This window comes from Cottoperca gobio, chromosome 3 (assembly GCF_900634415.1).
Source record: "Cottoperca gobio chromosome 3, fCotGob3.1, whole genome shotgun sequence".
In the NCBI taxonomy this organism is placed as follows: Eukaryota; Metazoa; Chordata; class Actinopteri; order Perciformes; family Bovichtidae; genus Cottoperca; species Cottoperca gobio.
The window spans coordinates 26,991,605-27,017,520 of record NC_041357.1 but is presented as its reverse complement, the minus strand read 5'-3'; the positions used below and the strand labels follow the sequence as shown (position 1 = coordinate 27,017,520).

Genomic DNA, 25,916 nt, shown 5'->3' with positions numbered 1-25,916 from the left:
GAATATGCTGTTATTTTCTTCCCTATAAAGCAGCAATGTTACTGTACATTTCGTTAACCCTTTCTCCCACGAGTTAAAGTTGTATCTGTATGGACTCTAAGGTTTCAGAGAATATTGAATATGTGATGTGAAACCCTGACTAGAATTTGAAGAATAGCATGCTTAAAAGGTATGACATTGTTTAACAAGAGTACAGGGTTTGTGAAATAACAATAGTGTAAGAATATGAAAGAATGAAAGTAAAATCAAAACTAATCAGTCCTAAACATACAGTATTGGTTCTTCATATGATGAAAAATGATGAAGCTCTGATTGATTTAGGTTTCTTTTATTAGTAGAATCATAATCAACTAATTGGTTATTCTGATTACATTATAGGACAGATAGCTAAGCTAACATGTGTTACATATTTTAATCATAGTTGTGTTTAAGATTTCATTGTGATTGCTACTTTGATTTTTTAGATTCATGTTTACTTTTTGTTCTCAGACACATGGAGCATAAAGACCTTATTAAGGCAGCAAAGGTGCCCAGAATGATCAGCACAACTCCAACTAAGAAGAGCATCACATCTACAGAGTGGTAGGAATACCAGGGCAGTCTGTAGGACTCTGTCCTCAGGTGAGCTGCACCTTTGTGTCTCATGACAAACTCTATCCAGAAGAGGGCGGTATCCAGAGGCTTCATCGGCTGATCTCTGTGCAGCCTGGAGAGTCTCTGCATGTTCATCCTGTAGGAGGGCTCATTCAGGACTTCCTGAATACCCTGAAAGAAGATGTCTTCATTCATACTAAAAATATCAATTATCTTCCCTGCTCCTCTTATTTCAATTCTAAGTAGATTATCAGGCTGATCAAAAATCAATGGAAGTCCTACAATAGGAACTCCGTGATAAATAGCTTCTTGAACTCCGTTTGTTCCTCCGTGAGCCACAAACAGTTTGATCTTGGGATGTCCTAAAAGGTCATTCTGTGGCATCCAGTCGACGAGCAAAGTGTTGTTGCCCAGAGTGGCTGGTCTGTCACCTTTATGCCTCCAGATGACTTTCTGCGGTAATTTAGCAAAAGCAGCAGCGATCTCATCAGCTAGGTCATGGGGAAGCTCGCCAATCAAAGTCCCCAGAGACATGATGATGAACCCATGCTCTCCAGAACTCTGCACAAACTCCTCCAGGTGTTCAGGAAGAGGTTTTGCTGGTTTACACTGGAACCCTCCCATATAGATAACATTAGGCATGGTGGGCCGAGGGAACTCAAACACAAAGTCCACTCTCATCAGCCACAGGTCTGCAGGCTTGAAACAAGGATGCAAAGTCTTTGTCTGGACCTAAATATTTATCAACTAAGCCCTTATAATGTGGTAAAACATACTGTGTAAATTGATATTCTGTGAAGCAAAAAAGGATTACATTCAGAAGCCTCTCAAGAAAGCTCATTTTATCTGAAAGCACAGTCCCCGTCAGTGGAACATAAGAAAGAGGAGAGGGTGCAATGGAAAAATGTCCTTCACCTTGACTGGTCCATCTGACATTAAGAACAAGAGGCAGCTTTAGGTAGTGGGCAAGTATGACACCTACTGGCATAAAAGGGTCTGCAAGGACGAGGTCATATTTGGCATCTTGTAGCGACCGAATAAGATCTTTGTTTTCAAAAATATGCTCAAGCATTTTGTTTGTTTTGTTATGCAGCTCAGCGGTCTCTTGTGCTTCTTCCATTGCCAGTTTAAAAAGCATCCAGGCAGACTTCCCTGCCCTTTGGATCTCCAGCATATGGGTCACAACCATAGTTAGAGTGTCTTCATCAAATCCAGACTCCGTTTCGAGTGTAATTGAAGTATAGAATGGGGAGGTTTCCTTGATGTACCAGCTGTCTGATGTTCGCACAACAGAAACCTGGTGGCCCCTCGCATGTAGGTCCTCAATGATGACTTTCATATTTACCCAGTGACTCCCGTCCACTGGAAAAACAAGAACTTTGCCACCATAAATCATTGTTGCACAGAGCAAGCAGACAGTGATCCAGATCCAGGGCCGATACATTCTTGTATTCTAAAGTTGGGAAGAAAGCATATTATAATTTAGCAAATGTTTTTTTCATTTTCAAGTTTATCAAAATGCTATTGACCTTCTATTTCTTAAAGGTTTTAGAATGATTTACTTTTTTTTGCTTTTAAAAGTTTTACAGTAGTTTCCGGCTGCAGTTAATGTCATAATAGAACATCAAATGTAAAATAAGCTACAAAGCAAGGTGTTTACATTTGTATTTAACCTTATTATTGATGTATGATGCAATATACAGTTTAACATGTTTAGTATGTTCAGTAAAATCTAACTAGTAAGCAATCTGTACAACTGAGAGGAACTGAACCACAGAAACAAGTAGAACATGTATATTGCATGCCAGCTAAAACAAAAAAATTGGACAATCATTGCAATTCAAATAGATACAGTAGCTATCAGTCATCTATATTGACAAAATATTAAACACATGCTAGTGTTACCTTTTTGGCATCCAGTGTATGCTTTTCAATATTCTCCTGGCAGAACACGTGTTAGCCGAGTAGGACTTTGGTACTGCAATGTCATCTTATTGAACCCACAGGTGATAAGAACGTGTGGTAGAGGTTCCTTGTGGTGTTTAGCTCTGAAGCAAAACATAACATTGAAAACAAACTATTTTGTCACATAAAAAGGTTCAGATTGTGAAAACAATTCAGTTTAATCACTCACCTATGGTAAAAAGAACTACAGCAACATGCCTTTATAAAAGTTGTGTTATGTAGTCTACTATTCTCAGGTGAGTGTTAATAGAAATGTATCTGCCTTATCTGATGTTCCACATATCCTAGTCTTCTCATAAATAAGATGTTGGTCTCATGAAGAATGCAGAGCCTCTGATAAACCAGCCAAAGTCCAATTTCCACCCATGAATGAAATATCCTATAAAACAAAAAGCACTTGAAAGTATTACACCTGTTTTTGATTCACTTCTGAAGGCTAGAGTCATTATTCCATGCAATAACTCACCGGTGAGAACTTCTATTTTCCCAGTAAACAAAATGTGCGATAAGGGACAGAATGGAGGTTTTTGCAAGACTCAAGTAACCTGTTTCGGACATGTGATTAAAGTAGCATGTGATATGAGCTTTCTTGGTATGGTGTAATTTTGCCACCAGTGGATACCTTACTACTCAGAAAGAGAATCTCCGCTCTCTTCTATGATTTATGTTAAAAATCTGACTGCTGACGGTGACAGAGCTTGTTGCTCACTGACTTAAAGAGCTCTCTGTTAGACGCACCCACACTGGATCTCCATAAACCTGACTCACCATTTACTACAGCTACATGACTTCTGTACTGACACAAGACCATGATGGTGGGAAAAGACCTATTGCTTATTTCTCCACTAAACTCGACCCTGTAGCCGCAGGACTTTCTCTTTGTCTCCGAGCTGTGGCAGCTGCTGAAAGAGCTGTGCTCGAGTCACGTGACCTCATTGGTTATGGTGAACTCACACTCATGGTTCCTCCTGCAAGTGTCTCACATTCTTCACACACAGAAAACATCACATATGTCAGCACAGCGCTGGCTAAGATATCACACCACAATACTTGACATGCTGAACATCACTGTTAAATGATGTGATTAATCCAGTTACTCTACTTCTCACTCCAGCAGATGGTGATGAACATGACTGTGTGGCGACTGATGCTCCTCCTTTTAACCCAGAGATGGAACAGTTTGAGGATGGGTCAGCATCTCGTTCCCCTGACACAGGCAGTGGCCGAGTGGGTTTTGCAGTATGAAGGGAGTTTAGTAAACAAGATGTCATGTTCTACTGAAAACAACATCCTGTTAAGTAAACTCCCTTCTCACCTCTGTGCTCAAGCAGCTGAGCTCATTGCACTCACTAAAGCATGCAACTTGGCTGAAGGAAATACTGTGGCATGTGTGACACCAAAGACCTAGCTTCTGTATGTGTTCATCTCTTACCAGAAGGTGATTCATTTTGGAAATACCATCACGTCATCAAGTGTTCTCATCAACAGAATGTCATATTTTAAAATTAAATCTTATTTTTCTTTCAGGGGGATGTTGTAAATAGCTAAGGGCAAACCTATGCTGGTTGGAAAATAAGAAATAAACATGCATTATTTTTCTCCAGTCCACCTTTTGTTTATTGACAATGTGAGTCTTTTTATTTTGACAGTATGATTTTAGCACAATGTAGTATACAATAAAAAAAAGAGTAAGAGAGTTGACATTTGTATCTTGTCATCGAGTTAGTCTACTAGTTGTACGGTTATTTGCATTTTGGATAAACAAAAAGTGATGCTCGCATACAGATCCATTACAATGAATCAATTCAAAAATAAAACCTCCGTACAATATTCAACTGATCGCATGCCACACTGACTGAAATTATCTTTACTGGTTAGTCAGATTTCACTTTTCTTTTCAAACACAATCTAAAGCAAAACCATACTAACCCAGCAAAAAACAACAAAATAAGTAGTGCAATAGTTAGTAAAAACAGTATGACATCTACAGAGTGGTAGGAATACCAGGGCAGTCTGTAGGACTCTGTCCTCAGGTGAGCTGCACCTTTGTGTCTCATGACAAACTCTATCCAGAAGAGGGCGGTATCCAGAGGCTTCATCGGCTGATCTCTGTGCAGCCTGGAGAGTCTCTGCATGTTCATCCTGTAGGAGGGCTCATTCAGGACTTCCTGAATACCCTGAAAGAAGATGTCTTCATTCATACTAAAAATATCAATTATCTTCCCTGCTCCTCTTATTTCAATTCTAAGTAGATTATCAGGCTGATCAAAAATCAATGGAAGTCCTACAATAGGAACTCCGTGATAAATAGCTTCTTGAACTCCGTTTGTTCCTCCGTGAGCCACAAACAGTTTGATCTTGGGATGTCCTAAAAGGTCATTCTGTGGCATCCAGTCGACGAGCAAAGTGTTGTTGCCCAGAGTGGCTGGTCTGTCACCTTTATGCCTCCAGATGACTTTCTGCGGTAATTTAGCAAAAGCAGCAGCGATCTCATCAGCTAGGTCATGGGGAAGCTCGCCAATCAAAGTCCCCAGAGACATGATGATGAACCCATGCTCTCCAGAACTCTGCACAAACTCCTCCAGGTGTTCAGGAAGAGGTTTTGCTGGTTTACACTGGAACCCTCCCATATAGACAACATTAGGCATGGTGGGCCGAGGGAACTCAAACACAAAGTCCACTCTCATCAGCCACAGGTCTGCAGCTTGAAACAAGGATGCAAAGTCTTTGTCTGGACCTAAATATTTTTCAACTAAGCCCTTATAATGTGGTAAAACATACTGTGCAATGTGATATTTTGTGAAGCAAAACACAATTACATTCAGAAGCCTCTCAAGAAAGCTCATTTTATCTGAAAGCACAGTCCCCGTCAGTGGAACATAAGAAAGAGGAGAGGGTGCAATGGAAAAATGTCCTTCACCTTGACTGGTCCATCTGACATTAAGAACAAGAGGCAGCTTTAGGTAGTGGGCAAGTATGACACCTACTGGTATAACAGGGTCTGCAAGGACGAGGTCATATTTGGCATCTTGTAGCGACCGTAGAAAATCTTTGTTTTCAAAGATCTGCTCAAGCATTTTGTTTGTTTTGTTATGCAGCTCAGCGGCCTTTTGTGCTTCTTCCATTGCCAGTTTAAAAAGCATCCAGGCAGACTTCCCTGCCCTTTGGATCTCCAGCAACTTGGTCATCAACGCAGTTGCAAAGTCTTCATCAAATCCAGACTCCGTTTCGAGTGTAATTGAAGTATAGAATGGGGAGGTTTCCTTGATGTACCAGCTATCTGATGTTCGCACAACAGAAACCTGGTGGCCCCTCGCATGTAGGTCCTCAATGATAACTTTCATATTTACCCAGTGACTCCCGTCCACTGGAAAAACAAGAACTTTGCCACCATAAATCATTGTTGCACAGAGCAAGCAGACAGTGATCCAGATCCAGGGCCGATACATTCTTGTATTCTAAAGTTGGGAAGAAAGCATATTATAATTTAGCAATTTTTTTTTTTCATTTTCAAGTTTATCAAAATGCTATTGACCTTCTATTTCTTAAAGGTTTTAGAATTATTTACTTTTAAAAGTTTTACAGTAGTTTCCGGCTGCAGTTAATGTCATAATAGAACATCAAATGTAAAATAAGCTACAAAGCAAGGTGTTTACATTTGTATTTAACCTTATTATTGATGTATGATGCAATATACAGTTTAACATGTTTAGTATGTTCAGTAAAATCTAAATAGTAAGCAATCTGTACAACTGAGAGGAACTGAACCACAGAAACAAGTAGAACATGTATATTGCATGCCAGCTAAAAAAAAACTTTTGTAAAATCACTGCAGTTCAAATAGATACATTAGCTATCAGTCATCTATATTGACAACATATTAAACACATGCTAGTGTTACATTTTTGGCATCCAGTGTATGCTTTTCAATATTCTCCTGTGACAGAGAACAGAACACGTCCTTGCCGAGTAGGACTTTGGTACTGCAATATTCACTTTTACTACTTTTTATCAACGACTTTGTACTTATACTACTGTTACTCTATTTTATTCTATTTATTTATTTATTGTGCATTCACCACTTTACTTTCTTGTTCTTTTGCTGTAACGCTGTAAATGTCGCTGTTGTGGGACTAATAAAGGATTTCTGATTCTCTTAGAGCAGGGGTTCTCAATGGGGGCGGTAGCGCCACCCAGGGGGCGTTCAGAAGACGTCGGGGGGCGCTGGAAGCACGGTCATTGACGTCAGTGAACACAGCATGGCGAGTGTAACAAAGAGAAAGGTGGATGCGGAATGTTCCAGGAGAAATGGAAGAACGTTTATTTGTTTGTGGAAGTAAAAGGCCAGTGTTTGTGTGGACGCGTTTGTGGTCATGAAAAAGGCTCTCGAGCTGCATTACAGCACGAAACATGCCAAACTGCACGAGCTGAAAGGACGAGTCGAGTGCGTTTGAATAAAGTTAACATTGTGTTTTTAGACTTTTATTTTTATTTTGCTGAGCGATAAAGTGCTGCTTGAAAAACTAAAACAAGCGCCGTCCCCCTCAGCCACCACTGCTCGAAAGCATTAATGTTATTCCAAAGATACCCCATGAATAAAACTAATCTGAATTAATGTTAAAACACTAACACTCTGGTCGGGACTTGGACCAGCAGCAGATGCAGCTGCACTCTGGCTGCTCGTAGCAGCAGAGCTAACACCTGCAGAGCTAACACCTGCAGAGCTAACATCAGTAGAGCTAACACCAGCAGAGGTAACATCAGTAGAGCTAAAATCAGCAGAGCTAACATCAGTAGAGCTAACATCAGCAGAGCTAACATCAGTAGAGCTAACACCAGCAGAGCTAACACCAGCAGAGCTAACATCAGCAGAGATAACATCAGTAGAGCTAACGTTATAGCAGAGCTAACATCTGCAGAGCTAACATCAGTAGAGCTAACGTTATAGTAGAGCTAACACCTGCAGAGCTAACATCAGTAGAGCTAACATCTGCATCACCGCTGCTGATTCAGGCTGTGTGCGTTTAAAAAGCGCAGACTTGTTCCTTTGTGCTCGTTTATTGTTGGATCACCTAAGAGTGCAAATTGTTTCACATTTCTGAGGCTGCTGTGTTTAACACCAGTTACATTTTGAATGTCTGACCCGTCTCTGATTGGCTGCAGTCTATGACACAGATTAAAGTTTGAATCTTCTTACCGTTGCATTTGTTGAACACTCCTTAATAAAATGTCTTTGTTTGCCCCCTGGTTACATGGTGTATCAGGGCAATTGAAGGTAAAAACAACAAAACATTTGTTTAATAATATAATATTTATTATTATTTGAAATGTTATTATGCAACTTCAATCTCAGAGAATTTGAGTTCTTATAATAACATAATATAGCCGCCTAATAATAAGAAAAATATTATAAGAATTGAAATACTAAATTAATATAATCAATATGTAATATAAATTATAAATACCAAGAATAATAATTAGAATAATACAAACAGAATAATAATCAACATTAGAATTCAGGGGAGACAAACAGGAAGCCTACATTTTATTTCATGGGGGGGCGGTAAGGGACCTGGATAATGGATAGGGGGGTGCTGGCCCAAAAAAGATTGAGAACCACTGTCTTAGAGGTTCCTCGTGGTGTTTAGCGCTGAAGCAAATAACAGAAACAAAACAGAACAGAAAATAACATTAAAAACAAACTATTTTGTCACATAAAAAGGTTCAGATTGTGAAAACAATTCAGTTATAGCAACATGCCTTTATAAAAGTTGTGTTATGTAGTCTACTATTCTCAGGTGAGTGTTAATAGAAATGTATCATATAGTCTCATTTAGTTTTATTGTGTCTCTTTGTCTGCGCGCATTTGACAGACACGAGGACAGAGGGCAACAAAATAGGAAACTTCCTCCGGATGAGAGGCTGAACTCATGCATGAGAATATACCTGCACGGTAACACATGAATTAATAATGTCATTCTAAAGAGAATTTATCAGAATTAATTGTATTACCGGGAACTTTTACATAAGTAGTTGCAGACATACGCGTCTTGGTTATTATATTAGCAGTGGTTTAATACTTCTGGTGGATCCAGATAACTGGAATAATGGGCAAAAAAGTGCAAGTGTAAAACAAAGTCTGGGGGGGGGGGGAACTCTCGTCCAGCACCAGTCTTTCCCTCAACAAAGCAGGCGATGTGTGACAAACACAGATAGTTTAAAACAACTAAAAGAGTTGGAAGAATTGGGTTTTAGTTTTAGACAATTGGATGCATTACAATTACAAATGGAAGAAAGAGAAATCCGACGCAGTAACGCACTCGGAAATGTCCAGGAAACAGCGGACAGGGTTGAGAGAAAGAAAGAGAATGAGAGCGGAAAGCTTCGGGAAAATAAAAAGAAAGTAATGAAGATAAGAAATCACACACTTACATTGTACAGCACATGTGTCAGAAGGGAAAGGTGAAAGTTTTGGAACTGTGGAGAGCATACTGTAGGCCTATGCGTAATGCATGTTTTCTGGACAGGAGAGGCTGCTGCTGCTGCGTCTTACAGCAACCACAATAAGATGAGTTTGTCCTCGTGTGTCTCTGGCGTCACCTGTTGACCGGGAGTGGAAGGACACGAGGATATGGGTTCATCATCACATGCACTTCACTGATTTCCTGCCGGTTGAATGCGATCTCAAAACGCTGTACAGCAAAACGGGAGATGTATCCAACATAGTTATGACCTCGACCTCACTAATTAAACAACAGAAGTAGTTCCAGTCATGAAAAACAATTTCACCAAGACTTAAGGTGCTGTCAACATGGATGACTTCTCTGAGGTTCCACATAATTTAGTCTTCTCATAAATAAGATGTTGGTCTCATGAAGAATGCAGAGCCTCTGACTATGCACCCAAAGTCCAAATTATGCCCATGAATTAAACAATATCCTATAAAACAAGAAGCACTTGAAAGCATTACACCTGTGTTTGATTTACTCGTGATGGCTGGAGTGATTATTTCATGCAGAACTGTCAGAACTTCTATTCTCCCAGTAAGCAACATTTGTGACAAGCAACAGCCTGTAGAGGTTTGTGCAAGATTCAAGTAACCTGTTTAGGACATGTGATCAAAGCAGAGGGCAAATCCCTCTCTCCTAAATGTATTGAGGCTATTCAGTCTGTTCCTAAACCTACTACTAACAACTATGAGTTTTCTTGGTATGGTGTAATTTTGTCACCAGTGGATACCTTACTACTCAGAAAGAGAATCTATGATTTATGGAAATAATCTGAGTGCACATAACAGACTGACCTGGACTACTGACGGTGACAGAGCTTGTTGCTCACTGGCTTAAAGAGCTCTCTGTTAGACGCACCCACACTGGATCTCCATAAACCTGACTCACCATTTACTACAGCTACATGACTTCTGTTCTGACACAAGACCATGATGGTGAGAAAAGACCTATTGCTTATTTCTCCACTAAACTCGACCCTGTAGCCGCAGGACTTTCTCTTTGTCTCCGAGCTGTGGCAGCTGCTGAAAGAGCTGTGCTCGAGTCACGTGACCTCATTGGTTATGGTGAACTCACACTCATGGTTCCTCCTGCAAGTGTCTCACATTCTTCACACACAGAAAACATCACATATGTCAGCACAGCGCTGGCTAAGATATCACACCACACTACTTGACATGCTGAACATCACTGTTAAATGATGTGATTAATCCAGTTACTCTACTTCTCACTCCAGCAGATGGTGATGAACATGACTGTGTGGCGACTGATGCTCCTCCTTTTAACCCAGAGATGGAACAGTTTGAGGATGGGTCAGCATCTCGTTCCCCTGACACAGGCAGTGTCCGAGTAGGTTTTGCAGTATGAAGGGAGTTTAGTAAACAGGATGTCATGTTCTACTGAAAACAACACCCTGTTAAGTAAACTCCCTTCTCACCTCTGTGCTCAAGCAGCTGAGCTCATTGCACTCACTAAAGCAGGGGTCGGGAACCTTTTTGGCTGGGAGAGCCATAAAAGCCAAATATTTTTTTATGTATTTCCTTGAGAGCCATATATTTAATAGATTTGAATGCAACTTTATGCGTGCATTTTTTAAGAATAACACTTCTCCGAGTACTAATAGCAGTATCAGTGTTTCATTGAACACGTGCTCTTTTATTAAATAAACTAAACGCTTACGTTATCTAATTTATGTGCACGTTTCAGTGTTTACTGCACGGGTGTCAAACTCAAGGCAATTATATCCGGCCTGCGAGAAAATATCATATGTCTGTCATACCTGGCCCGCCGGTTTTGGTAATTGCATCAATGCATGGCACAACCACGGGAAAAGACATTTGAGGAAGTATCTAAATGTGTAAATGAAATGAAAGTTTTTGGAAAGCAAAGGGAAACACAGCACAGATCTCTGGGACGATGTGAGCTGGCCTGTTTGTGCGACATAACGAAGCATCTCACTGTTAAACCTGCAGCTTGAAAGAGCCATATATGGCTCGCGAGCCATAGGTTCCCGACCCCTGCACTAAAGCATGGAACTTGGCTGAAGGAAATACTGTGGCATGTGTGACACCAAAGACCTAGCTTCTGTATGTGTTCATCTCTTACCAGAAGGTGATTCCTTTTGGAAATACCATCACAAGTGTTCTCCAGAACAAAATGTCATATTTTTAAATAACTTGTATTTTTTCTTTCAGGGGGATGTTGTAAATAGCTAAGGGCAAACCTATGCTGGTTGGAAAATAAGAAATAAACATGCATTATTTTTCTCCAGTCCACTTTTTGTTTATTGACAATGTGAGTCTTTTTTATTTTGACAGTATGATTTTAGCACAATGTAGTATACAATAAAAAAAGAGTAAGAGAGTTGACATTTGTATCTTGTCATCGAGTTAGTCTACTAGTTGTACGGTTATTTGCATTTTGGATAAACACAAAGTGATGCTCACATACAGATCCATTACAATGACTCCACTTTAGACAAAAGTAATCAAACTTTTTCTCTTTGTTTTAGTTGGCAGTCAAAACTGGTCATTACATTTAATTTGACACATTATGCTAGAAAACTAAAAGCACAATTCAAAAATAAAACCTCCGTACAATATTCAACTGATCGCATGCCACACTGACTGAAATTATCTTTACTGGTTAGTCAGATTTCACTTTTCTTTTCAAACACAATCTAAAGCAAAACCATACTAACCCAGCAAAAAACAACAAAATAAGTAGTGCAATAGTTAGTAAAAACAGTATGACATCTACAGAGTGGTAGGAATACCAGGGCAGTCTGTAGGACTCTGTCCTCAGGTGAGCTGCACCTTTGTGTCTCATGACAAACTCTATCCAGAAGAGGGCGGTATCCAGAGGCTTCATCGGCTGATCTCTGTGCAGCCTGGAGAGTCTCTGCATGTTCATCCTGTAGGAGGGCTCATTCAGGACTTCCTGAATACCCTGAAAGAAGATGTCTTCATTCATACTAAAAATATCAATTATCTTCCCTGCTCCTCTTACTTCAATTCTAAGTAGATTATCAGGCTGATCCAAAATCAATGGAAGTCCTACAATAGGAACTCCGTGATAAATAGCTTCTTGAACTCCGTTTGTTCCTCCGTGAGCCACAAACAGTTTGATCTTGGAATGTCCTAAAAGGTCATTCTGTGGCATCCAGTCGACTAGCAAAGTGTTGTTGCCCAGAGTGGCTGGTCTGTCACCTTTATGCCTCCAGATGACTTTCTGCGGTAATTTAGCAAAAGCAGCAGCGATCTCATCAGCTAGGTCATGGGGAAGCTCGCCAATCAAAGTCCCCAGAGACATGATGATGAACCCATGCTCTCCAGAACTCTGCACAAACTCCTCCAGGTGTTCAGGAAGAGGTTTTGCTGGTTTACACTGGAACCCTCCCACATAGACAACATTAGGCATGGTGGGCCGAGGGAACTCAAACACAAAGTCCACTCTCATCAGCCACAGGTCTGCGGCTTGAAACAAGGATGCAAAGTCTTTGTCTGGACCTAAATATTTATCAACTAAGCCCTTATATGTTGGTGAAACATGCTGTGTAAATTGATATTCTGTGAAGCAAAACACAATTACATTCAGAAGCCTCTCAAGAAAGCTCATTTTATCTGAAAGCACAGTCCCCGTCAGTGGAACATAAGAAAGAGGAGAGGGTGCAATGGAAAAATGTCCTTCACCTTGACTGGTCCATCTGACATTAAGAACAAGAGGCAGCTTTAGGTAGTGGGCAAGTATGACACCTACTGGTATAAAAGGGTCTGCAAGGACGAGGTCATATTTGGCATCTTGTAGCGACCGTAGAAAATCTTTGTTTTCAAAGATCTGCTCAAGCATTTTGTTTGTTTTCTTATGCAGCTCAGCGGTCTCTTGTGCTTCTTCCATTGCCAGTTTAAAAAGCATCCAGGCAGACTTCCCTGTCCTTTGGATCTCCAGCATATGGGACACAAACGTAGTTAGAGTGTCTTCATCAAATCCAGACTCCGTTTCGAGTGTAATTGAAGTATAGAATGGGGAGGTTTCCTTGATGTACCAGCTATCTGATGTTCGCACAACAGAAACCTGGTGGCCCCTCGCATGTAGGTCCTCAATGATGACTTTCATATTTACCCAGTGACTCCCGTCCACTGGAAAAACAAGAACTTTGCCACCATAAATCATTGTTGCACAGAGCAAGCAGACAGTGATCCAGATCCAGGGCCGATACATTCTTGTATTCTAAAGTTGGGAAGAAAGCATATTATACTTTAGCAATTTTTTTTTCATTTTCAAGTTTATCAAAATGCTATTGACCTTCTATTTCTTAAAGGTTTTATAATTCTTTAAATTTGTTTGCTTTTTAAAAGTGTTGCAGTAGTATGTGATGCCGGCTGCAGTTAATGTAATTATAGAACATCAAATGAACAACAAGCTAAAAAACAAAAGGTTTACATTTTTATTTAACCTTATTATTGATGTATGATGCAATATACAGTTTAACATGTTTTGTAACTTCAGTAAAAGCTTAATAGTAAGTAACCTGTACAACAGAGGAACTAAACTAAGAAACAACTAGAACATGTATATTGCATGCCAGCTAAAACGAAAAAAACGTTTGTAAAATCATTGTAGTTCAAATAGATACAGTAGCTATCAGTCATTTATATTGACACAATATTAAACTCTGAAGAGTATTGAAGCTATTCAGTCTCCTAAACCTACTACTAACAAACAAATGATGACTTTTCTTGGTACGGTGTAATTTTGCCACCAGTGGACACCTCACTACTCAGAAGGAGAATCTCTACTGTGGCATGTGTGACACCAAAGACCTAGCTTGTGTATGTGTTCATCTCTTACCAGAAGGTGATTCCTTTTGGAAATACCATCACAAGTGTTCTCCAGAACAAAATGTCATATTTTTAAATAACTTGTATTTTTTCTTTCAGGGGGATGTTGTAAATAGCTAAGGGCAAACCTATGCTGGTTGGAAAATAAGAAATAAACATGCATTATTTTTTCTCCAGTCCACCTTTTGTTTATTGACAATGTGAGTCTTTTTATTTTGACAGTATGATTTTAGCACAATGTAGTATACAATAAAAAAAGAGTAAGAGAGTTGACATTTGTATCTTGTCATCGAGTTAGTCTACTAGTTGCACGGTTATTTGCATTTTGGATAAACACAAAGTGATGCTCACATACAGATCCATTACAATGACTCCACTTTAGACAAAAGTAATCAAACTTTTTCTCTTTGTTTTAGTTGGCAGTCAAAACTGGTCATTACATTTAATTTGACACATTATGCTAGAAAACTAAAAGCACAATTCAAAAATAAAACCTCCGTACAATATTCAACTGATCGCATGCCACACTGACTGAAATTATCTTTACTGGTTAGTCAGATTTCACTTTTCTTTTCAAACACAATCTAAAGCAAAACCATACTAACCCAGCAAAAAACAACAAAATAAGTAGTGCAATAGTTAGTAAAAACAGTATGACATCTACAGAGTGGTAGGAATACCAGGGCAGTCTGTAGGACTCTGTCCTCAGGTGAGCTGCACCTTTGTGTCTCATGACAAACTCTATCCAGAAGAGGGCGGTATCCAGAGGCTTCATCGGCTGATCTCTGTGCAGCCTGGAGAGTCTCTGCATGTTCATCCTGTAAGAGGGCTCATTCAGGACTTCCTGTACGGCATTCAGAAATATTTTCCTGTCCAATTCAGAAACATCCATAACCTTTGCAACGCCCTTTGCTCTCAGTCTGGCGAGGTTGCCGGCTTGATCAAACACAATGGGAATGCCTACAATTGGAACGCCATGATATATGGCCTCATAAATTCCATTTGTTCCTCCATGACTTACAAACAGTTTCATATTTGGATGTCCTAGGAGGTCATTCTGTGGCATCCAGTCGACTAGCAAAGTGTTGTTGCCCAGAGTGGCTGGTCTGTCACCTTTATGCCTCCAGATGACTTTCTGCGGTAATTTAGCAAAAGCAGCAGCGATCTCATCAGCTAGGTCATGGGGAAGCTCGCCAATCAAAGTCCCCAGAGACATGATGATGACCCCATGCTCTCCAGAACTCTGCACAAACTCCTCCAGGTGTTCAGGAAGAGGTTTTGCTGGTTTACACTGGAACCCTCCCATATAGATAACATTGGGCATGGTGGGCCGAGGGAACTCAAACACAAAGTCCACTCTCATCAGCCACAGGTCTGCAGCTTGAAACAGGGAGAAGTAGTCTACATCTGAGCCAAAGTAGCGGCTGGACAATGCAGAATAATGTGGTCCAACTACCTGCTTGTACAGATACATTCTCATGGTGTAAAAGACAATGTTTTTGACCCTTTCTACGAAAGTCATTTGATCCGATAATTCTGAAGTTGGAAGTGGGACGTAGGAAAGCGGAGAGGGTGCAATAGCAAAATGGGCTTCACCATGAACAGTCCATCGAGCATTAAAGACTAACGGCAATCCGAGATAGTGAGCTAGAAAAACACCTCCTCCGTTAGCAGGGTCCGTCAAAACCATATCATACTTGGCGTCTTGAAAAGACTTCATTAAGTCTTTATTTTCAAACAAGTACACGACCACTTCACAGACTTTCTTGTGTAGTTCAAAGAACTTGTCTTTTAACTCCATGTCTAAAGCAAAACGGGTCCACGCAGACCCCTTGCTTCGTTTAATTCTAATAACTTCAGAGACAAAGAGACGAAAAAAATCCTCATTTGCACCACCAGCAATATCCACTGTGACAGTCTTGTAACGCGGAGACGTTTCACTGATGTACCAGCTGTCTGCAGCCCGGATGACAGTCACAGTGTGTCCCCTTGAGTGCAGCTCCTCAACAAGGACCCTCATGTTCACCCAATGGCTGCCGTCATGTGGAAAAACCAGAATTTTCCCACCATGGGCAGCTGGAGTAACGACAGCCAAAAGAGAGACGATGGAAGCCAATGACAAAAACATCTTCACAGCTTCTGAAAAAGGGATGTCTGAAAGTAGAACGGGGAAAAAAAGCAGAAGCTAGGACTTATGTAATTCAGGAAATGTGTGCACAAAGGCAGATAATATACCACAGAGCTACAATGATGTTCCTTTCAATGCTCTCTTTTTGTGTAGGGGAAATTCCTTCTGACAGCCCTCACGTGGATGGAGGCTCTCTCAGGAAATTAGAGTGCTGTTCGGTGCCAAGAGCTCCGCGTGCATATTGTGTTAAACCCCAGTCTCCCTGAGCAGAAGTGTTTTTACAACCGGAGCTGTGCTCATTGGGCATGAGAAAAATATTCAAGAGCTTTCATCTAAGAAAACACATAATCCCTGTGTAACAAATAGAATGCACCTATTTTCTTATTGATCAAATGTCTAATCTTTCAACAAAAGACTTGATTCAATAACATTAGCTGGCAAAAGCTAAAATCAAAGAGTTCCCTTTCAGTACCGAACCGCTCCTTACAACCCTCTCTCCACAGAAAATCTTTCAAATGTCAAGATCACAGTGAGAACTTTCTCGGCACTCATGCAAACAAAGCCAGATAATATCCAAACAAAAACAGACCTGTGAAGAGCTTCAAGTCAAACCAGTGTGGCTAAAAACACTTCCTGGTTTGCTCTGTCCCACCCACAAGCAGTGACTGCAAATACTTTTGTCCCTTACAAGGGAAGCGGAGTCCTCATGGTGCAATAAGCCAGAGCTGCGGCGCTATCAACAGGAAAGAGTTTCCATATGTGGTCTACTTCAGATAAACAGTGCACTATATTCTCTTTTTAAATGCAGTGAGAACTTATGCATTACAGCTAGTGATACCTTAAAAGACAAAAAGAACTAACACATTTGTTCCCTTTAAAAGAAAGAAAAGCTGATTTTATATATTAGCACCACACACAGTATCATTTGGATGGTGCACTAACTGATTGAGCAGTTTAACAACATTTGATATGACAAGTGTTGAATGCCAGTATTTTAATGTAAAATGAGGAATCTAAACCACATAAACATACTGCATGAATTATATTCCTTACATACATCTTCCGATACATATAATCCTCAAATGTAAGGACCTTATAAAGTAAAATGTATCAAGTTTATCTTTCAAAAGCTAGGAAACGAGCCTAAGAAATACAACCAAACATTTACAAATCTTATGAGAAAAGCGAGATACAAATCTATAAATCAGCAAATTTACATTAAAACCTTTTGAAGTGAAGTAATCTGAATCTACAGGACAATATTAGAAAACTGTAAAACTAATAAAGATGAACAGAACTCACTCAGTTGAATCTCCAGTCTAAGTTCAAAACATCTTGAACAGTTTGATCGAAGATAAATGTGTCTCCAGCTTTCGAGCTGTAATAAAAGGCAGGCGCTGATCACGCCTCTATAACCCGCAGAGACCTGTGCAAACCGTTGAGGGAGAGACTCCACCCTTTGGTAAACACGTTTCACAAGTCAAACATACTATTATGAGGTATAACAAAGTGTAGTACCTATTATCTACCCTTAGAACGCTGCTGAGAGATTTATTGTGTGGTTCTTTACAGCTCACCATTTGCTGATCCAGTATTGTCAAATATTTCCTTTTCAAATGCTCCACAAAAAGTCCTAACCACAAAATTGAGCATTAACAAAGGCTGTGGCTCTGCGAGGCAGGAGCACGTTCAGAAACTGTTGTGTCGCCACACAAAGCAGCAACACCTGAAGCTGATTACGATGACCTCCTTAAATGCATCTACATCAGTTATGTCAAAATACAGATGCACCGCCTGGTGGTTGGAGGTGTAAGACTGAAAATGGCTGACTACACATAACACAAATTGGGCAATGAATGAGTCAGAATACATATTTTAGCTTCTCCAGGAATAATCAGACATGAACAATCAAAACCTTTCAAATCTCTTTCAGGAACAGGTTTATGGAGCTACAGTTAGGTATTAGGAGCACTCCTGCCTTTATCCTTCAACAAAAGGTCGAATACAGATCATAATTATCCCCACTTTGACTAATAACATATAACTCGATTGACATCCAATCCTAGTATTTTATTTGTAGCGTTTGTTATAAAAAGGTCACAATATATATTTGGTTAATACAAATACTTTACTAAAATACAAATAAAATAACATACAAAATAAGGCCATCGCTTGGTAACAATCAAATGTTGCATAAATGGGCAGTCAAGCAAATCTTATCTCAATCTATAATATTAATCCCAAAATCCATTTTCATAATGATGTATTTCTTTACATCAATGTGCAGAATATATGTCCCTTGAATGATTAGTCACGTTTCACTTTAGGTTTACACATTAGTGGTGTATAAAAACCTGATGAAAATGAAAAAAGTTAAAAGCATGAGCAGCACAGCTCCAGCCAGGAACAACAACACATCAACGGAGTGGTAGGAATACCAGGGCATTCTGTAAGACTGTGCTTTCAGGTGAGCTGCACCTTTGTGTCTCATGACAAACTCTATCCAGAAGAGGGCGGTATCCAGAGGCTTCATCAGCTGATCTCTGTGCAGCCTGGAGAGTCTCTGCATGTTCATCCTGTAGGAGGGCTCATTCAGGACTTCCTGTATGGCATTCACAAAGTTGTTGTCTTTGTCCACTGTTTGAACGGTAAGAAGCTCAGCAGCTCCTCTCTCTTTCAGACGCAGCAGGTTGTCGTATTGGTCGAAAAACAAGGGCAGACCCACAACTGGGACTCCGTGATAAATAGCTTCTTGAACTCCGTTTGTTCCTCCGTGAGCCACAAACAGTTTGATCTTGGGATGTCCTAAAAGGTCATTCTGTGGCATCCAGTCGACTATCAAAGTGTTGTTGCCCAGAGTGGCTGGTCTGTCACCTTTATGCCTCCAGATGACTTTCTGGGGTAATTTAGCAAAATCAGCAGCGATCTGGTTTGTCATGTCAGCGGGAAGTTCACTCACAAAAGCCCCCAGAGACATGATGATGACCCCATGCTCTCCAGAACTCTGCACAAACTCCTCCAGGTGTTCAGGAAGAGGTTTTGGTGGTTTACACTGGAAGCCTCCAATATAGACAACATTAGGCATGGTGGGCCGAGGGAACTCAAACACAAAGTCCACTCTCATCAGCCACAGGTCTGCATCAAGTATTAATTGATTAAAGTCACTATCGGCGCCAAGATATTTTTCACACAACTTCTGGTATACTAGCTTAATTACCAGCTGATTATGTACGTGGGTATTTAGATACATAAGGACGTTTTTAACTCTCTGGAAAAAGGTCATCTTATCAGTGTTTCCAGATCCTGTTATAGGAATATATGATAAAGGTGAAGGAGCAATAGAAAGATGACCCTCTTCAGCTATTATCCAACGAACATTATAAACCAAAGGAAGGTTCAAATATTTGGCCAAAATGACTCCAATACCCCCACAGGGGTCAGTGAGCACCAGGTCAAACTTACTGTCCTTCATGTTTCTCATTAACTCTTTGTCTTCTAGGGTTGCTGATACAAATTCACCCACGGTTCTGTAAACATCAAGAAACATGCTTATCATTTCTACAATCATGTTGAGACAACTCGTCAAGGAAAGAGCTCCTCTTTCATATTCAATGGCCTTAAATAAGATTTCTGTCATGAACTTTTCATCTAAGCTCTTCTCCACTTGAACTGTATAGGCATTGTAATAAGAGGATTCCTCCTTGATGTACCAACTTTTGCTTGAACGCAGAATAGTTACAGTGTGTCCTCTCGAGTGCAAAGCTTGAAGTAAAATGTCCATGTTGATCCAGTGGCTGCCCTCAATTGGTACGACCAAGATGTTGCCTCCTTCACAGGCTCTGGGAATGAGGACGAGCAGCAGCAAAGCACTGCAGCAATAGATCATTCTCATCTGAAATGAAAACAAAGGACAATCATATTGACCATGGTGAAAAAATGTCATTACAGTGCAGATGTACTGTGTTCATTTCAAACTTAATAAAACGATCTTAACACTTGTGATGATGTCCATGCTGCAGGAAACATAAGAGTCTCTTAATACTGTTATTTCTGGATTTCTTTGACACTGTACACTGCTGTTATTTTCTTTTCTTTTTTATCAGCTCAAGGTAAAACATCTGTTCTAGTGAGCCTCAGTTATTTTGATGTAAAAATCCATTAAATTGACTGTGCATGGTTAGGCCTGTATTAAGTCCTGTCTGTAGTCCAGTGACAATGCATCTGATATGACCTTACATACACACACACGCTCACACAAAATCAAGCAAGATAACAAACATCGGCAGGATTTTGTGCACCACTGTCCATCCTTCCACTGACTGAGCAGCAAAGGTAGCATCTGCTAACGTTAACAGACAGTACACTTGCATATTTACTCTCAAACATTCTTTACATATAGCATTTGCACCTACTGTGGTCTGTTGTGATCCTCCTCACAGGAAAAAAAAAGTCACGGTGCAAACTTCTGTGTTCAGCACCAGTAGGCAACACCAAACTCAGCAAGTCCAGACTTGTGTCTTCCGGAAGGGTTAGCTGTTCTGAGTGGAAGGGATGCAAGAAAGTTAGTAGGTCAACTGTGTGCGTGCAAACATCCTGATAAGGAAGTTAATGGTTGATAGGATCAGCATCGTAGATATATCTCCAGTAGCTACCTTGTTATTCAGAATCAATGGCATGTCAGCTTATACAGCTTAATGCATTCAAAGTCTATGCTTTAATAGTTGTACAATGTTTTATTCCGTCAGCCATCATCCTTTAGGTCACAAACCCTGACCTCATTAGACCAGCCAAACATAAGATGACAAGATGGCGATCTTGCCTGCTCACTATAATTGTTATGGTGTGGTTTAGGAGAGGACCCAGATGCAGCACAGCAGACGAGGGTTTTAACAAAAAGCGAGCTGCAATAAAACAAAGCCGAAAGTACAAAAAGTAAAAAGTTGTGATGTGCCCTTACGTAGCGAGGCTTCGAAGCGTGTGTCGAGTGGTGGTGGGCGGGTCACTCTAAAATATCGATGTATCGGATCATCTTGCGTGATGAGATCGATACTTAAGTTTCAGTTTCTCTTCCCTACGTTCAGTACACAACTCCCGTTAAATCACCGCTCCCCTCACTCACTCACTTCGCTCATGCTCACTCTACCCCCCTCCCCTGCCTAAGGCTACCTCCTCCCCTGTTAAACTGTGAGTGTTTCTGGCGTGCAGTCACGTCACTCAGCAGCGCACAGCTGGCTGCATGATGACAGAGAAGAAGAGGAGCGCCGTTTGGTGTTATTTTACAGCTGCAGACCAAAATACTGTACGCTGAGATGTTTGCAGAAAACAAAAAAAGGTAACCTACTGTGGCAACACCACAAATGTATACAAACATCTAAAAACACAAGACTTTCCACGTTCAAGCCGAGTTTCAGAGCTTTCAGCTGGGTGGTGGTTACACGGCGACCCCCTCTCCTGGGACTCAGTAACGCACACAAAATGACTTGTTGCTGCGGCTGAAGCACTTGAAGCTGCTGAATCACCTGCATCAGGACGATGCACCTTGCCTGTCGCGTCAGATTGTTCATTTAATTTTCTTTTAACTGACCCTGTCTTTAGCCATCCATCCATCTTGTCAGTTGACCGCTCAAATTGACCGCGCAGATCATTTATGACGTAAGAACGATCTAAGATCTACACATAGCTGCGTAACTAGGCTACATCTATGCTACACTCTATACTAGTCATTTTTAAACAGTTTGAGAAACACTTTGAACTTATAATAAATACATTTCAAACATGACATTTTACCAATATACTCGCAATCCACTAGGGGTCACTATTTGAGAAAGACTGCCTTAGGCTAAAGGAGTTGTAGTTGCTAAGGACTGGCAGAGGCCTTTCAAAAAAAGTATCGGAATCGGTATCGGAATCGGCAATACTGGCCCTGTATCTACTTGGTACCGGATCAATACCAAATTTTGCAGTTTGGGGTGGGCGATCCACCCCGAATCGAGGATTGTGTTGATGACGTATGTGATGACGTTCGGAGCCTCACGAACTTGCCGTACCACGTGACTGATTCATGAACTGGTTCGCATGTTTGGCGTGAGATTCGAAATATAAGGGGGAGCGAAACCGCTATTGATCCACCCTCACAATTTGTGGACTTGGGACTTTATTAGCGCATTTGTTTGCAATCTAGTCAAGCTTCTTTTTTTGCGATGGAACCAGCAAGAAATAGGAGATTTCCCCCTGTCCTGTCTGGGAACATTTTGAGCTGATCTCACCTAATGTTATGATCTTGGTTTCTGTTTCCTGTTTTATTTTGAAATGTTCCCTTCCCCTTGTGTCATGTCTGGTATTACTTCCTGCCCTTGTGTTTTCTGCTTTTCTCCCCAGGTGTGTCTCTCGTTCCCTTCATTAGTTTCCTCCTGTGTATTTGCCTTTCTCTCCCAGCTGTGTCTCGTTCCCTCGTTTAGTGTCTGTGTGTATATATCCCTGTCTGTCCTAGTGTTCCTTGTGAGTTTATCATCTAAGTGTCACCCCTGTTGTTGATGGCGCCTCGTGCGCCTCGTGCGCCTCGTGCGCCTCGTGCGCCTCGTGTCTTCCTGGTTTGTGTTTTCAGTTTTATTTGTTGCTTTGTATTTTTACTAGCTTTTTATAAAATAAAGCTCTCTTTTTGTTAGAACCTTGTCCAGTGTACTGCATTTGGGTCCTCACCTTTTTCCCCACCGTGACACCTAATAAGGTAAGCACATAGTAATAATAGCTAGAGTAATATACTGTAAACAAATGTGACACCACAGTGTATCCCTTGTTCTAATGTCTTTCTTCTTATTTCTGGTATTTTAAAAGGTGAAGTGTCTGTTGTGTTCAAAAGAACAATAACAGCTCATCGATACTGACGTAACACAAGCACATTCACATAACAACCCTCTGCCTAATTTGTTTCCACTTTCCCTTTTGACCCCGCCATTGACAGACACCATATTAATAAGTCCATAAATGTATGTATTGGCATCACAAACATCATTCATTTATTCAATTCAAAGCTTCACACACCAAAGCCATGCCATTATAATCACTCTGCCGGTTTGACATTTATTGTCCACTTGATGACACAGTAGAGCAAATTAAGCACCATGAAGCTTCGGCCCATGAGTGAACCAATTGGATGGAAAGCTTCAATGCTTCATGAAGCTTCATGACTTCATGACGCCATCACTAGTAAAAGGTAAACTGAAAACACAAACCAGGAAGACACGAGGAGGTACTAGAAGGCACGAGGAAAACACCCAGTAACAAGGGTGAAACATGAATGACAAACCGACAAGGAACAATGGGACAGACACTAAACAAGGGAACGAGACACAGCTGGGGGAGAAAGGCAAAAACACAAGGGCAGGGTGAATGGAAACAGAAGGATCAAATTAACAATCACAGAGTGAGGGAAAAACACAAGGACCGGAAGTAAGACAAGACACAAGGGGAGTGAACATTTCAAAATGAAACAAGAAACACGAAAACCAGATTGTGACAATAATTGTGCTACTTGGCAAAGAATAAAGGATTAAACAAAAGGCTACGCATGAAATATAATTTAAAAAGTGATCATATTAGTCTGCTCTGGCTGACTTCCAATGCAGTCTTTGCACTGACTCCTATAATTTGAGAGCACAACCTAAATCGTCAGTGACCCTGAGTTGGCAGCATTACAGTGTCTGAGTGTTAATCCTTCTTGTCTTCAGTCTCCTTCTTGTCTTCAGTCTCCTCTATGTAAGCTGTTTTTAGCTTTCTTTTAAACAATCAACTCGATATCAGCAGTTCTCTTTTTTAAATCTGCATTTTTTTTACTGTGATTGGACATATTATTGTATGTCTTATGTGTGTACGATATTAATATTAATATGATTAAAGCATGTTATCTCTATATGTCTATAGTATATTTTGATGGTTTGAATGAATGGTTTTCACATTCAGTTTATGAAACGTACAGTAGGTCAAATCGAACATTGTTTCATGCATTCAATATTGAAAAGGGAGCTTGTCACATTGATGAAACAAGATTGTTTTTTACAAAAAGCTTAAAGCTTAAACCTTTTCACCCACTGGATCGAACAGTTAATTTAGGAAACAAGTTATCATAGAATCATCTTTAATTTTTAATAACTGTGGTCTGAAAAATCCTTTTTAAGACTATGTAATTATACTGCAAAGAAAATTAAGTTGTAGCCTGGCTGACCATTCTCAGCCATTAGTTTAACACTGAGCATCAAGTCTTTCAACAATGTGTTTATGCTCAGAGCGATTACAAAAGATATTGACCGAACGGAGATGATAAGATGATAAGGAGATACCTTTTTTCTTAAGACTGAAAATATATTGTATATTTTGACTCAGTGTGTGTTGGACTATCATAGCTCCACACAATAAAGATAAAGTGAACAGTTTTTAATTAATCAAACAGAAATGCAAACGTCAGATATTTAATAGTATCGTGTTTTACAAGCAAATAATAAAAAGTGAAAAACAAGATCATCACCAAAACAAAATATTCGGAGTTAATAATAATAATAAGATTTATTTGTATAGCACCTTTCATACAAGAATTGCAGCCCAAAGTGCTTCACAGCAAAAAACATTGTACAAGATTAGATAGAGCATTTACAGTACAATAATCACAGTGTTGATGTAAATGAGTGTGAAGTAGCATTAGAAATAGTATGAAATAGCAGAATTAAAATAGTATAAAATAGCAGAATTAAAATAGTATAAAATAGCAGAATTAAAATAGTATAAAATAGCAGAATTATAATAGTATAAAATAATATTGGAAATCATGCCTAGTTTCCGTATCTGTGCCGTACTTAACGACCCTCCTGCCGGGAGACCACATTCATCACCATTCTTGTAAATTTTTTAAACTATCAGAGCCATATTTTGAAAGCATGAGATCAACAATGGGCCCTGTGCCTTTCAACTGGTTTACTCCCTTTGCTACCTGCTCTTGGTAGTCTTAAATCTATTGGTTAAAGCCAGCTTTTCTCCAATAATATTGGTGGTAAAACAATCTATTTGATCTCAGGTTTTTCAAAAGCACACTCTGAAATTTATTGAAGTTACCTTTACACATTCAATGTTAAACAAGTTATAGCAAAAATTAACAGTACAGAATGAAATCATTTAAATTAGTTTAAAGTGGCATAGAGTAGCAGCATTAAACAATTCACCATTAAAAGGCTAAGATAAAAAGATATAAAATATCACCATTAAAAGGCTAAAGTAAAGAGATATAAAATATCACTATTAAAAGGCTAAAGTAAAAATATATGTTTTTAGTTTACTTTTGAAGATATTGAGCGAGCTTGCCTCCCTAATGTCTGCAGGTAAAGTGTTCCATAGCTTTGGTGCATAATTGCAAAAGGCTGCATCCCCTGATTTTCTTTTGGATGTTTTTGGGAACATTTAATAAACCAGTAGTAGAAGATCGCAATGTTCTTGGGGGCACATAGTTGATTAGAGAGTTGACAGTGTAACTTGGTGCGGTTCCATTTAGGGCTTTGTATACAAGGAGGAGGACCTTAAAGTCAATTCTAAAAGTTACTGGAAGCCGGTGTAGAGCAGCTAACACTGGACTGATGTGGTCTCTTCTCTTGGTTCTAGTCAGCAGCCTCGCTGCAGCGTTTTGGATGAGCTGAAGTCTCTCCGTTGTTTTGTTTGGGTGGCCGGTAAAAAGTGCATTACAGTAATCGAGTCGGCTTGAGATAAAAGCATGGATTAGTTTTTCAGCATCTTTTTGATTTATAAATTGTCGGATTTTAGCTATATTTCTAAGGTGGAAGAATGATGTTTTTCACACCTTGTTTATGTGGGATTTAAAGCTTAGATCTGAGTCTATGATAA

General features: G+C 39.9%; 3 protein-coding genes and 2 pseudogenes across 6 annotated transcripts; all 5 read right to left on the bottom strand.

Annotated features, from left to right (window-relative positions):
- Positions 1–431: 431 nt before the first annotated feature.
- Positions 432–2,618, bottom strand: LOC115026616 (UDP-glucuronosyltransferase 2C1 pseudogene; annotated as a pseudogene).
- A 1,534-nt stretch (positions 2,619–4,152) lies between these two features.
- On the bottom strand, positions 4,153–9,167 carry LOC115027373 (UDP-glucuronosyltransferase 2C1 pseudogene; annotated as a pseudogene).
- A 2,165-nt stretch (positions 9,168–11,332) lies between these two features.
- LOC115027349 (UDP-glucuronosyltransferase 2C1-like) lies at positions 11,333–19,518 on the bottom strand. Of its 4 annotated transcripts, none has more exons than XM_029460637.1 (2): positions 19,497–19,518; positions 11,333–13,295 (listed from the first exon to the last, which is right to left on the bottom strand). In XM_029460637.1, exon 2 carries the CDS (start codon positions 13,284–13,286, stop codon positions 11,712–11,714), a length of 1,575 nt encoding a protein of 524 aa, XP_029316497.1. In that variant the 5' UTR covers positions 13,287–13,295; positions 19,497–19,518; the 3' UTR covers positions 11,333–11,711. The 4 variants fall into 4 exon arrangements, with proteins under 4 accessions (XP_029316497.1, XP_029316490.1, XP_029316515.1 ...); XM_029460630.1 differs by lacking the exon at positions 19,497–19,518 and adding an exon at positions 17,612–17,959; XM_029460655.1 differs by lacking the exon at positions 19,497–19,518 and adding an exon at positions 17,553–17,675.
- Positions 14,069–21,174, bottom strand: LOC115027341 (UDP-glucuronosyltransferase 2A2-like). Its single transcript, XM_029460617.1, has 4 exons — positions 20,992–21,174; positions 20,447–20,572; positions 19,749–19,926; positions 14,069–16,060 (listed from the first exon to the last, which is right to left on the bottom strand). Exons 3-4 carry the CDS (start codon positions 19,924–19,926, stop codon positions 14,457–14,459), a joined length of 1,782 nt encoding a protein of 593 aa, XP_029316477.1. The 5' UTR covers positions 20,447–20,572; positions 20,992–21,174; the 3' UTR covers positions 14,069–14,456.
- Positions 18,090–19,506, bottom strand: LOC115028733 (UDP-glucuronosyltransferase 2C1-like). The gene has a single exon (XM_029462564.1). It carries the CDS (start codon positions 19,504–19,506, stop codon positions 18,364–18,366), a length of 1,143 nt encoding a protein of 380 aa, XP_029318424.1. The 3' UTR covers positions 18,090–18,363.
- Positions 21,175–25,916: the final 4,742 nt, after the last annotated feature.

Coding starts and splice junctions, on each gene's coding strand:
- LOC115027341 (XM_029460617.1), bottom strand. CDS start 19,926: ATGAGAATGATCTATTGCTGCAGTGCTTTGCTGCTGCTCGTCCTCATT. Junction 16,061..19,748: donor TATTCTGCGTTCAAGCAAAA/GTTGGTACATCA, acceptor TTCTACTTTCAG/ACATCCCTTTTTCAGAAGCT.
- LOC115028733 (XM_029462564.1), bottom strand. CDS start 19,506: ATGAAGGACAGTAAGTTTGACCTGGTGCTCACTGACCCCTGTGGGGGT.